Source organism: Ciona intestinalis, unplaced genomic scaffold, assembly GCF_000224145.3.
Source record: "Ciona intestinalis unplaced genomic scaffold, KH HT000070.2, whole genome shotgun sequence".
In the NCBI taxonomy this organism is placed as follows: Eukaryota; Metazoa; Chordata; class Ascidiacea; order Phlebobranchia; family Cionidae; genus Ciona; species Ciona intestinalis.
In genome coordinates, this window is record NW_004190392.2 from 80,640 (window position 1) to 92,619 (window position 11,980).

At 35.3% G+C, this 11,980-nt stretch overlaps 3 protein-coding genes across 8 annotated transcripts in view; 2 read left to right on the plus strand and 1 right to left on the minus strand.

The window, feature by feature from the left end:
* The window catches only part of LOC101242996 (beta-1,3-galactosyltransferase 5-like), a 4,952-nt gene extending 1,412 nt beyond the window's left edge, over nt 1–3,540 (plus strand). Inside the window, exons 1-4 of one of the 2 annotated variants that reach the window (XM_018815374.2) lie at nt 179–358; nt 1,747–2,000; nt 2,089–2,314; nt 2,581–3,540. In XM_018815374.2, coding sequence (XP_018670919.2) covers nt 264–358; nt 1,747–2,000; nt 2,089–2,314; nt 2,581–3,118 — 1,113 coding nt within the window. In that variant the 5' untranslated portion in view covers nt 179–263 and the 3' untranslated portion in view covers nt 3,119–3,540. Of the gene's footprint in view, nt 1–178; nt 359–1,746; nt 2,001–2,088; nt 2,315–2,580 lie in introns of those variants that run through there. The other variant, XM_026838280.1, reaches the window with a different exon arrangement.
* Nucleotides 1–11,980, minus strand: part of LOC100178633 (protein OSCP1-like) — a 38,585-nt gene that overhangs the window by 25,725 nt on the left and 880 nt on the right. The gene's annotated exons all lie outside the window — the stretch shown is intronic.
* LOC100180948 (methyltransferase-like protein 24) overlaps nt 4,150–11,980 on the plus strand; it is an 8,348-nt gene continuing 517 nt past the window's right edge. The window contains exons 1-9 of one of the 5 annotated variants that reach the window (XR_003396716.1): nt 4,175–4,604; nt 6,446–6,475; nt 6,890–6,916; nt 7,134–7,166; nt 7,570–7,658; nt 8,023–8,227; nt 9,231–9,344; nt 10,114–10,208; nt 10,942–11,477. Coding sequence is in view for 4 of the 5 variants with exons in the window: in XM_002128863.5 (XP_002128899.1) it covers nt 4,499–4,604; nt 6,446–6,475; nt 6,890–6,916; nt 7,134–7,166; nt 7,570–7,658; nt 8,023–8,227; nt 9,231–9,344; nt 10,114–10,208; nt 10,942–11,259 (1,017 nt within the window). In the remaining variant the exon portion in view is untranslated. Of the gene's footprint in view, nt 4,605–6,445; nt 6,476–6,889; nt 6,917–7,133; nt 7,167–7,569; nt 7,659–8,022; nt 8,228–9,230; nt 9,345–10,113; nt 10,209–10,941; nt 11,720–11,980 lie in introns of those variants that run through there. The other 4 variants (XM_002128863.5, XM_026838284.1, XM_026838283.1 and 1 more) reach the window with 4 other exon arrangements.

Consider the following 11,980-nt stretch of genomic DNA (forward strand, 5'->3'; position numbering starts at 1 on the left):
GAAGTTTACGTGCGTATCATACGCAAACAGACGGAAACGGATTCTGTGTACAGCCACCTTTAATATTAGTATAGAGATTTAAGAGCAATGAGAAATATTGATATTTTGTTGGTTTAAAACTAAAAGACATAAGCAGCATATATGAATATACTTAAGTACAGTAGCTTAGGGTCTTTGTTGTCCCACTTTTGCTGTGATTTAAAGCTTGTATCATCTGCTTAGTAAAAGGCCTGAACTTAAGATGTAAACTCAAAAATAAAAAAATGAGGACAGCCATAAAAGGAGCCATCTTCTGTTTTGGAATCTTTTCTATTGCAATGACATTTTTAAACTTCCGGTTGCAAAAAGGTCCACACAGGTAAAAAAACAACTCGATTTGGTATTAAAGCAAGTAGTATAGTAGATTGGGGAAAGATGGGACACTATTTTTTTTTATTTTCTCGTCTTATTCCAAAGTAAATAAAGAACATTCAGAGAATTATAAAACCATATCCTCACAGCACCCATAAACCGTTGTTAATTGTTTAAAACATGATCATAATATTTGGTTATTATGTGCTAAATGTATCCCATCTTCCCCCATAGTACAATATGTTATGATATAAGGCTATGTTTTTGAACTTTGTATACCTATTTTGAGGGATTCGAGATATTCTAACAAAAATATGTTTACAATAGTGTTATAACATAATGTTTCTGTCCATATCATTTATGACTGTTACTCTTTGTGGTCAAATATTGCATCCTAATACAAGTAATTTGATGTTGAATTAAAACTGTTCGAGAGTCTGTTTGGTGTTTATATTAAAACACTTTAAAACGTATATAGAATCGAGTTTTTGTCTGTAAATCACCACAAATTTGATCACTGTTGTGTTACCACGAAGTAAATTATGCCGCGATCCACCACAGCCAAACCTAACAACATAATGATCCACTAACTACGAATGGTAAACATATTAAACATGCTTTAAAACACTGCCCCCTGGTTGACGGTATCTATATTATTGCGTAAAACGCATTATCGCGATCAACGCATAAACGAAATAAAATACCCGTTTCAAGTTGTGTTTTAGCCTCATATATTTACCATGTTTTGTTTGAGTCGTATAAATACCGAGTGTAGTCCAACTGCCGTCTTTGTCTTTGTGTGTCCAATATAGAGCAAAAGTGGTGACTTTGGCTATGGTGTTTAACCGAACTTGTTAGGTGTTGTTTGTGTTTTCTTTTGTGGGAAGGTGTAAAACAGCTTTATTTACTTTACCAAGTATTTAGGAGGTTCTAAAATTTAGGAGGGCTTAAATGTTAAAGAGGTACATGCATCATACTTTAACCTCACGTAGGAGGTATTTTAGCCTTTTGATTTAGGACTACATTAAAATATTCACACAAACGGTTGAAATGAGCCGGATCGCGATTCGCTATTTGAATAACAATGGAACAGTCTAGACCGCAACTCATAACGTATAGCGGTTTAAACCAACGTCACGTTAGGAAACGGCGCTTGTGTCCGCCATTACGGAGCCCACAGAGCGTGAATCGCCCATACAAATGCATGGTCGGCGTATGCTTATTTGGTTCTTGTAAGCGATACAAAGCTAGAAAACACGCATAGTGGTTGTTTTAACATTTAAAATATAAGTTATAATATAAATCATTTTAAAAGCGGAAGTATAAAAACTTTTGTTCAATCCTTCTTTTCTAATAAATAATAATGTTAAAAATTTACACATCTTATTTTTTTAGGTTACCAAATCGCATGCATACTGACCAAAACAGTGTTGCTGAGAGAACAGAATATACTACTGTGGAAGAAATAACAGAAACAACAACAAAAACAACAACCACAACTACAATACCAAAAACAACAACGACTACAACACCAAAAATAGCAACAACAACAATAACAGACAAACTATTACCAGATGAAACAAGAAAATATTATGCATTGGAACCTTGGAAAGTTAAATTGAATATAAATGTGTCAAACAACGATCCAGGTAAACACACTATAGCATTCCAAAACAATTTAAACTTGAAACGCTTTAATTTAAACTTGAAACGTTTTAAAATATTGTTTTGTGACAGATACAACGTGGCGGATGGTTACGTTTGTAAAATCAACCGCCACGAGGCATAAAGAACGAGAACTGATCCGCCGCACGTGGGCGTCAATAAGCTTAGTAAGTGGAACTAGGTTCGAGACCATTTTCGTGATAGGGGAAGCACCTTCGGAAACCGCTAAAGCGTTAATAAAAGAAGAGAGCGAGCGATATGGGGATATTCTTCATTTTAATGGCCCGGACAATTATACGTACGTGTTTTTCTTATATACTTCGTTTATATGTTTATATGCTTTCCTTTATGTGCTCTTAAATTCGTGTGGGTGGTGGTGCGAGCGAGCACGAAGTGTATGAAACAGAAATGCAGTATTATAACGACTGTCGTTGCCCTGCACACGAAGATTAATAATTTTCCTGGAAACCCGGATTTAAGCGATAGTTGGCCCATAACCCTTTGTAGGGGGTTACTGTTTAAACGTGCATTAACTGAATTTACACAGTTTTAAGATTTTTGCAGACATATTTGTTCAAAAACTTTATCGGGCATGAAGTGGGCTAAAGAAAATCTCTCGCCGGAAACTTTCTACACGTCATCAGACGATGACGTCACAGTAGACCTCGCGGAAGTGATACAGAACATCGAAACCAACATAGAGAAAGCCTCTAGTGAAAAATGGCCAGAGTTTCCTATTCTATGCGGCTATCTGAAAGGGAAGACGGACCCGCCGCATAGAGATAAAAACGACAAGTGGTATATACCGTCCTCTATTTATAAATGGACAGTTTTCCCGCAATTTTGCTTCGGCGCCTACTATACCACTTCCGTGAGTGTAGTGAGTCAGCTGTATACGGAAGCACTAACTAGTAAGGTGCTGGGGCATTTGGACGACGTGTGGCTTACTGGGGTGGTACGCGAAAGAATAGGCATGCCTGATACTATGGTGATAGCGCCCCAAACTTTCTATGTAAAACATAGACCAAGCTCGTTCGACAATGAATGGAAAAAAGCCATTGCAAAGTTAAGGGAAAGGTCTAAGGATATTCAGTATCATTGAGCTTAATGTAATAGCACTGATACGTAGTTTTATTACCTTTATTTGTTTGTTAGATTAAGGTAGCGAAGATCCACAAATGCTTGAAACGAAAAGACAAATTACAGCGATAAAACAACAGTTGTTAAAACACGCTTATAGTTAAAATATATTTTAGTTTAATTTGAAGAAAATAAGCGTCGCTACACCCAGAAAATATGTAGTTTTTTTATCTACATGAATACACTGTGTATGAAGGAATCAATAGATGAATGAAACTTGTTTATCCTCCCTTGGCGGGACAACGGCTCTATAGGAAATTATTTTGTTTCTTAATGTGTCGCTGTCAACTTAGAATGGGATTATGTATGTAATTTATAGTTTGTGACACAATACATTTTATACAAGTTACGCAAATACATAATATGTATCTACATACAAAAAACCTTTGACTCTTTTTAAATATAGTGGGGGTGGGATGGCGGGTGGGGAAGATGGGACATCTTTTACTTCTATTTTATCGTCCCAGTATTTGGTAGTAAACAATAAACATTCAAAGAATTATAAAACGGTATCTTCACGACTCCCGTAGACCGTTGTTTATTGTTTAAAACACGATTAGGATATTTGGATATTATTTGCCAAAGTAGTCCCGTTTTACCCCGCACAGTACTAAATTAACTTTAAACGAATATTGCCTAAGGCTTTACAGCGTTCTAAGATCACGAACACGTGTACACGTCATCACGCTTTATAGGCAAGAGACCATAGCAGTCAGCTTAATCGAGTTACATGCTGAGCGCAATACATAGTTGTTGTTCTAGTTGTAATACTTTGAGACAGTTACTTTTGTTTAGTACATGACAATCATTATTACAGTCAAATCTTTTCAATATGAGTGAGGTCCTACATCGGGGCATGGTAGGAAATCTTGAATTTAGGCTTGAGTTGGCCTAATACACAAATTGTTGCCGGTTTTATAGTATAATATTTTATATGTTAGGAAGTGCTGTGGGATTATATTAACTTGTTTTCTGCTCAGTAAAGCGTAGCATAGAATGCAGAAAAAAAAACAACAAAATCAATGAATACCTTTTTCACAAAGTCTGTACATTGCGACCGCTGACCAAATTGCTATTACAGTGTCTGGCATTTCTTAAAGTGTGTATTGTGTATAACTGCCCCTGGAGAGCTACCGTATGGTTTTGTATTTAAGTGCCATTGAAAACAGCCAAGCACTGCTGGAGACGTAGCTTGCGTACATTATTGTAAATTCTCTGAGGTCGTCCCTGAAAAGCTATGGAGGGAGTTTTGCACTACGATTTCCTGTCAAGGCACCTCAGTGTAATTAGCGAGGCCTAATGCGTGCATTGCCAACATTACTTTCAGCTGTACTATAGGAAAATGGCCAGGTCTCAGCCCATTGTAGTTATTATATTAATTGGTGTTATCTTAATATTGTTCTGGAAATGGAAGTTTGATTTGAAAATGATGTCGTTTAAACAAGAAGGTATGATAAAACCACTTTGTTAGTATTGATTTTGTATTATATAGGAATCTACAGTGTAACAAGGTTTATACGTGTTATTGTATAGTAGGGTGGGATAAGGTAGAAAATGTTTACAATCTATTTTATCATCCCATTTGGTAGTAAATAAAGAACATTCAATGAGTTTTATAACCGTGAATGTGACGACTTTAGAATGGGTTGGTAATTGTTTAAAACTTTCAAACATGATTAAGATATATGTGATATTATGTGCTTATAAGTGTGTTTATCTTATCTCAAAGTACTATATGCCAGTATATATCTACACCACTTATAAACAATTTCGTACAGCAATTTAGGGTAAGATGAAACACCTTTAGCACATAATATTCAAATATCCTAATCGAGTTTCAAACAAATATGAACGCCCTATGGGACCCGTGAGGAAACGGTTTTATAATTCTTAAAATAATGTATTGTTTACAACCAAATGTGATGAAAAACAGAATGAAAAAGTGTCCCGTCTTCCCCCAATCTGCCATATAACTGTAAAGCGTTCCTAATGGCGGTGGTATATCATGTATACTTGATTCAAAGAGTTGAACGCGATACTTTGTTCGAGCGTGGCTAGACAGGCCACTGAATCACATTAGAAGGAAGTAGATACGTCACTTTGCTGGCGTTTAAATAATTTAAACATAATAGGGAGAGTAACCAAGGACAGCCGTGCAGCGCCGTTTACCATGCATACGTGCATGGGTTTTGCCCTCTTTGTACTAGAGCAGTAAAACGAAATATGCATGAATAAATGAATAAATTAATATAGCTTTTGAAAATCAACAGAGCTATTTTATAAATTGTGTGACACATTAAAAAATACTGGTTCGTAATATTACATGACTCAATGATTTGTCATAGTTTAATCAAATAAAAAACAAACGGCAATTCGTACATTAAGCGCCCATTTAGAATAAATATAACACCCGAATAAGAATATGCTTCTTAAAACAATAAGAACAACACATTCTTTTAAAGTAAAGTCAAATAAACTATATAGAGGTACGGTATAACAGCATAGCGCATTAAACTTTGATATTTTAAAGCAGAAAAGCGGTTAAAACAAGTTAAATAAACGGCTATAATTAGCCTGAAGCGTAATTCAATCTTAAAGACTGTAATTGATAACTGAATAAATCCCGAAAAAAACAGCAATTCACTTTGTTAAACGTGTTAGCTTCGTATGTAGAAATAACTGATGTACACTACGTCATTTAACTGGCTTGTAAAGTCACCGAAACTAACTGCTGTGTTAGACATATAGGGAAGGGAAGACGGAACACCTTTTGCATATAATATCCAAATATCCTAATCGTGTTTTAAACAATTAACAACGGTCGACGGGAGTCGTGAGAATACGGTTTTATAATTCTTTATATGTTCTTTGTTTACTTTCAAATGGTACAAGAAAATAGAATGAAAAGGTGTATTATCTTAGCCCACCAATTGATACGTTTGCCGATACCCAAACTATATACAAACTATATACCCGTATCTTTACGACCCATATACTGTTGTTAGTTGTTACAATCATGATTAAGAAATCTGGAATAATATGTAGTATCGTTTTCATCCTATACCCTGCAATATACTTGGCATAAATGTATTTAGGTTTGTATCTGCTTGCTATCAATTCGGATGCCATAACTTCGTTCCATGGTTCTAATAAACCGTGTAATGGTAAACCACTGTACATATGCATGTGTGGTGCTGTTTTATGTTGAATAAATAATACCAATAGTTTAAGCAAATATAGTACTGATATTTTTGGCACATTCTTCAATAATTTTGTGTTTGCTTTGCAGAAAGACCGTCTTTGTCACAATTATTAGAAAGTAAGTTTTGTCCTGTTTCACGTGCTTGTTAACCTAAAACTTTGTGCTTAAGAGTACTGGAGGTAAGGTGGTACATCTTTAGCACATAATATCCAAATATCCTGATCGTGTTTTAAACAATTAAACAACGGTTTTTGAGAGAGGGAATCAACAGCAAAACAACATGTCAGTTGAAAAGCGTGGTTGTTGCACGCAGCAGTTAGAAGCAACAATATAGGTTTACTGATAATATTGATTTTTAATTTAAGTTTAAATTAGTAGGGTATATTACTGAAACCGTTTGAGTGTTTTACTCGTCTATTGTTTAAAGTGGTGCTCAACAAGTTTTAGGTAATGGCTCAAAGTATTTCTAGCCTTCCCTGAAATATACACTTGTTTACTCTTGATTATTTTAATTTTTCTATCTTTTTTCAGGTAATCTTATTCATTCAGATTTTACGGGTAAGTGTAAATTAATTCATTTAAATCTTTTAATAGTGCGGTTCAGTTTTGTTTATTTGTTGTGTTCATTTTAAGCGTGATTTGTTCTTCTATTTTTACATTAAGCGTTATAACGACAGTTTATTCGACTTTGAAAACATGGGCCATCCTATACCCCAATACAAGCATAAAGCATGCGAGAAACTCGTAACATTTATAAGATATTAATATTTTTCAGACCATGACAAGCCACCTCCACCTATAGAGGAAAGTAAGTATTAATTACTTTATATTTAAACACTGCATCAAACTATCGCATCTAAAACTATACGTTAGTTTATGGGCTCAATTTCAGGTCCATAGGACCCCATCCATGTAGATTACCACTGTAACAAAACCAATTGCAACTTAAACTAAATACTTTTTTGTGTAAACTGGTGCCTGCTAATCGTAATTACTAGTTAGGAAGGTTGCTAACCATGTTCAAATGTACCACATTATAGAGCTAAACATATACAATTCACTTTATAAATAAAACAATAGTTCCTAAAATTCTGGTCTTAGAAATCCAGCCATGTCTAAGTATTATCTAAAAAATAATCTCTAAAAGCCATATATATAATCGACACAACCAAAAGTAAATAAAAAAAACAAATCGAAAATTTTGTTTCCAGTTTTGGCAAACAAGCCATTGGGGCCTCCTGGCCATTCCAGTGCTGAACAAGAATTGGAAAGAATATGGAATTATGCTTATACGAAGCAGGTATTTACTTTGATATTCAACTTGTCTTAGAACAATAACAAATTCCGTTATAAAATGCAAGCATAAAACAGGTCTCACATTTTTAACACCACTGGCAACAGTGGGTATTAGGCATGAATATATAATGCGTGCCTGGTGTATATAAGAAGACAACTATGTTATAAATCGACATTGAGTGTGACTTGTATGAATTCATCATACGTAGGCTACATAATGTATAAGAAGACGCTCGTTTTATAACTGCACAATGAACATAAGCAATGAAACACCATAGTTTGTATAAAAACACACTCATGTTATAACTCGACAAACATGAAGTATATGAACTTATATCCATATATAAACGTGTTCGATTCCTCAACAGTACAAATGCACAAATAGTCTTTATCTTGGCGGTGACCCTAAAGTCCTCATGGACGGAGCATACGACGTTTGTATAGAACCCCAGTTCTGGAAAACAAGGGAACCAGGCTACAAATGCCTAATGTATTCGTTCGGAGTGGGAAACGATTTTTCGTTTGACGATGAAATGGCAAAGCAAGGTTGTGAGGTTCACTCATTTGACCCAAGTAAGTAAAATGTGGATTTACCAAACTCAAAACGAAATCTTAGGCCCCATGGTGTTCCTTGCCAAAGGGAACACATTTATATAGAATAGGCCAATAGGGTAATGGGAATGCTCTGGTTTAAGTCCAAGGTCCCGTGGTATGGCTCGATAAAGGATCTCACCCATACAGAATAGAACAAATTGTTTTAACACTACTTCACCCATATAGAATATGGCTCAATTTGTATTTAACATTACTTTGTGTAGTTTAGCATAAAAGTTTTAGTATGGGTATACGACCGATGTCTTTTGATTTTCTTCACATTTCTTGATGGCCGAACAAACTTTATTCAAGGGTATACCAACATGTTAAAAGTTAAAAACAACATTAACAGTTGCCAAATTAAACGTATCCTTATACAAACATCATTTGTTGATCTAAAATCAACTGCCAGGTTATACCAATAGGTTTAATATAACACCAGTATACTATTCTGCTGTGCACACAAGTTAAAGTAATAGAGGGACACAGGATATCACGACCTACAGACGTTAACAAGTGCAACGACCAACGCGCCTTAGCTTGCAAGGCCTAACTAATACACTGAACAAAACAACCGGCAAAAAAAACGAATCTAAAAAGCTGTTTAGTCCTGACACTTTAAAATAAAACATAGTAAAAACCCAATTGCATTTTATGTGTTACGGTTCGTTTAAAGGGGAACTTTTAACAGCAAATAAGATTATTCGTATTATGATTCAGTTTGTCCTTGTCCTAAAACAACTGATAACTGCTACAGTTAACTGTAAAGAAAAGAAAAAGTGTAACAGACCCACACAATAAAACCAAACCCTGATTTTTTGTTTTAAAAAAATCCATACGGTAAGGTTCTTAGAGCAAATTTGACCCATTTTACACCAACACCCAGGCTGCTTTCATATATCGTTTATATATCCAGTGTAACTGCGCTTGCCACAACTTAGCTTATGGCCTGAATTTATATTTAAAATAATTTATTTTCTAGCGATGACATTTAATGACGGTATGGTCAGGGAAAGCGGAGTCACATTTCACAAGATTGGTGTTTCTGATCAAGACGTGGACCGAAACGCAAACGGTTGGAAAATGCGAACTTTAAGTGAGTAGATAACGCATAACTTAAGTCACGCTTAAAATTCCAATTTCTAACAATCCATTTAAATAACTCAAATTCTCATTGTTTTCTAACAAAGCATTTTAGACAGTTTAAATTTCAAATGTTTTTTTGTTGGCGCCTTTTTGTCATTATAGAGTATAACATAAATTTCACTTGTTTAGATATGATAGCGAATGTCAAATTGATTGAACTTATTAGAGCAACGAATAGAAGGGAATTAGCTACAAAACGGCAGTCGTTGCAATACTGTAACAGCTTATTTTATATGTTAATTATTAGCGCCTACTAAAGCTGAAGCCAATACGTAAATATGCTCTGTGTATAGGGCTATGTACGCCACTGCGCCTTAGCCTATAAAACTTGATTAGTACCGCCTCATAAACAGATTACTCAACAGCAATGCGTTGGCAAAGTAACCGCAAGTCTAGATACCCCATACAGCTTAAAGCGTTTTACTCCTTCGACAAAAATCCGACTTAATTTTTACGACGTGATTTTAGAACTGCTAACATGTGTGTGTATGTGTCCTTAGGCAAGTGACTTAACAGCAATTGCTCCAACCCAGTGGACCTTTAGGATTGTTAAAATTGTCACCAACACATTAAAATTAAAAAAAATCAATATGAAGTAATCACCCACAAAGTTACAAACTTGTAACTCGTAAACGTGCACGAGGTGTATGAAACAGAACCCGCGTTATAACGACTGTTGTTTTCCGCCACGAGTAAACAAGTTTTTGTTTTCATTTTAGAAACACTGTTGAAAGAACTCGGACACAATGGACGGTATTTAGATTACTTGAAAGTAGATACAGATGCGCCTGGAAGAGGCGGGTTCGAAGATACGGTATATACTATGTTACTGTATCCTGTTATCGTGTGTTAACTCATACGTCCTGCAATTACCGCTTTAATGGCTGGTGTGCGTGTTCGTAGCGTATAATGCTGTACGTGTACAGCGTCACATCTCAGTTGTTGTTTAGTAAGATTATCAGCTGCACCATATGTTGTTTTTCGCTGACAAAACAACGAGAGCTAATTAGACTGTAACGTTTACAAAAGACTGATACATTTTTAAAGCTACTGGGTGTAATAGGTAATAGAACAACCGTGTTATAGCCGTGTCCTATAAATGATTTATGGTAAAAACACTAGTTGCACAAAAAATCACAGTTGTTTTTCTATTAGTACTGTGGAGTAAGATGGATACCATTAGCACACAATAGCACAATAAATTCTGGGGCTAATTTTTTTGTTTATTACCAAATGGGACAATATAAGAGAGTAAAAACAGTGACCATGTTACCCAAACCAGTACCTAAAACATATACTGCTAACATGAAAACGTAATGCACTATTAGGTCATGGAGAACCTCCTAGACACAGGCCTTCACAGCTAATCTCTAAACATGTTTAACTTTCGCTTTTTATATATAGTAGTGGGGGGAGAGATGGGACACCTTTTGATTTTATTTTCTCGTCGCATTTGATAGTAAACAAAGTACAGTCCCCATCTTACTATACAATTCTAAGTTTTTTTCTATACGTAATTTTTAGGTTAACCGTTATGTATATTTTAGGTAATGCAAGAACTCCTAGACACAGGTCTTCACAGCTGTGTACGCCAATTTGCCCAAGAGGTACACGTCATGGGGCCTCTTAACTCTCCCGAGAAGCTGCAGCGATGCAGATTACTTTACCGCCAGATGACGCTGCTGAACCAGCAAGGGTGGCGACTTTACAACACAACAGATAACGTAAGATGGAACCAATTGAAAATAAAATCTTCTTTCACGCAATGGGACAACAGAGCGGACATAATGAACAAACAGTCTCCAATTCTATGGGAAACTGCATTTGTGAATTTCAACGTAAAAGGTCCTTGCAGGGTTTTATAAGTTTACGAACTTTCAAAGTCGAATGTAGGTGCATTGTCACACTAAAAGATTTCGTTATATTATACTGTGTTTACGGACTTTTGGTTTCTGCCCGATTTTTTTAAAAGAAAATATAGCGGTATATCTTTGAAAAAAAATGTTGCGTTAGCGTAAATGTTACAACTTCTGAAACTATTCGACTTACAGAAACCGATTTTGTTCAACAATTTTAATTTCACATATATATCAAACATTTTATATTATAGAACTGTGTGATAAGGTGGGATACCTTTAGCACATAAACAAATTCTGATCGTGTTTTAAACAATTATGCTCTTTTATAGTCGCGAGGCTATTTGTATAATTCTGTAAAAAAATATTTGTTTACTGCCAGCAAACGGAACAAGGAAAGTATGGAACTTGTATTAGCCTATTCTTTACTATGATTTGTCCAATATATTAAAATTATACTCACATTTGCAACGATGAGGTGGTCTCGATGGTTGAAATAATGAAGTATAATGCTTCTCATTCAGTAGCTTTAAGAAACGGAGTCTAACCTCTCATTTTGGCCAAAGGATATTTGAATCCACTTTGCTGATAAAGTGCTAATAATGTAACTTGATTTTTTTTTTCGGTAAGAATCCAGGCCACCTGTTCTAACGGTCTTGACCTATACTCACTTTTACTAGTAATATACACCCAGTTTTACTATAGCATAAANACTATACTATAGCAATAG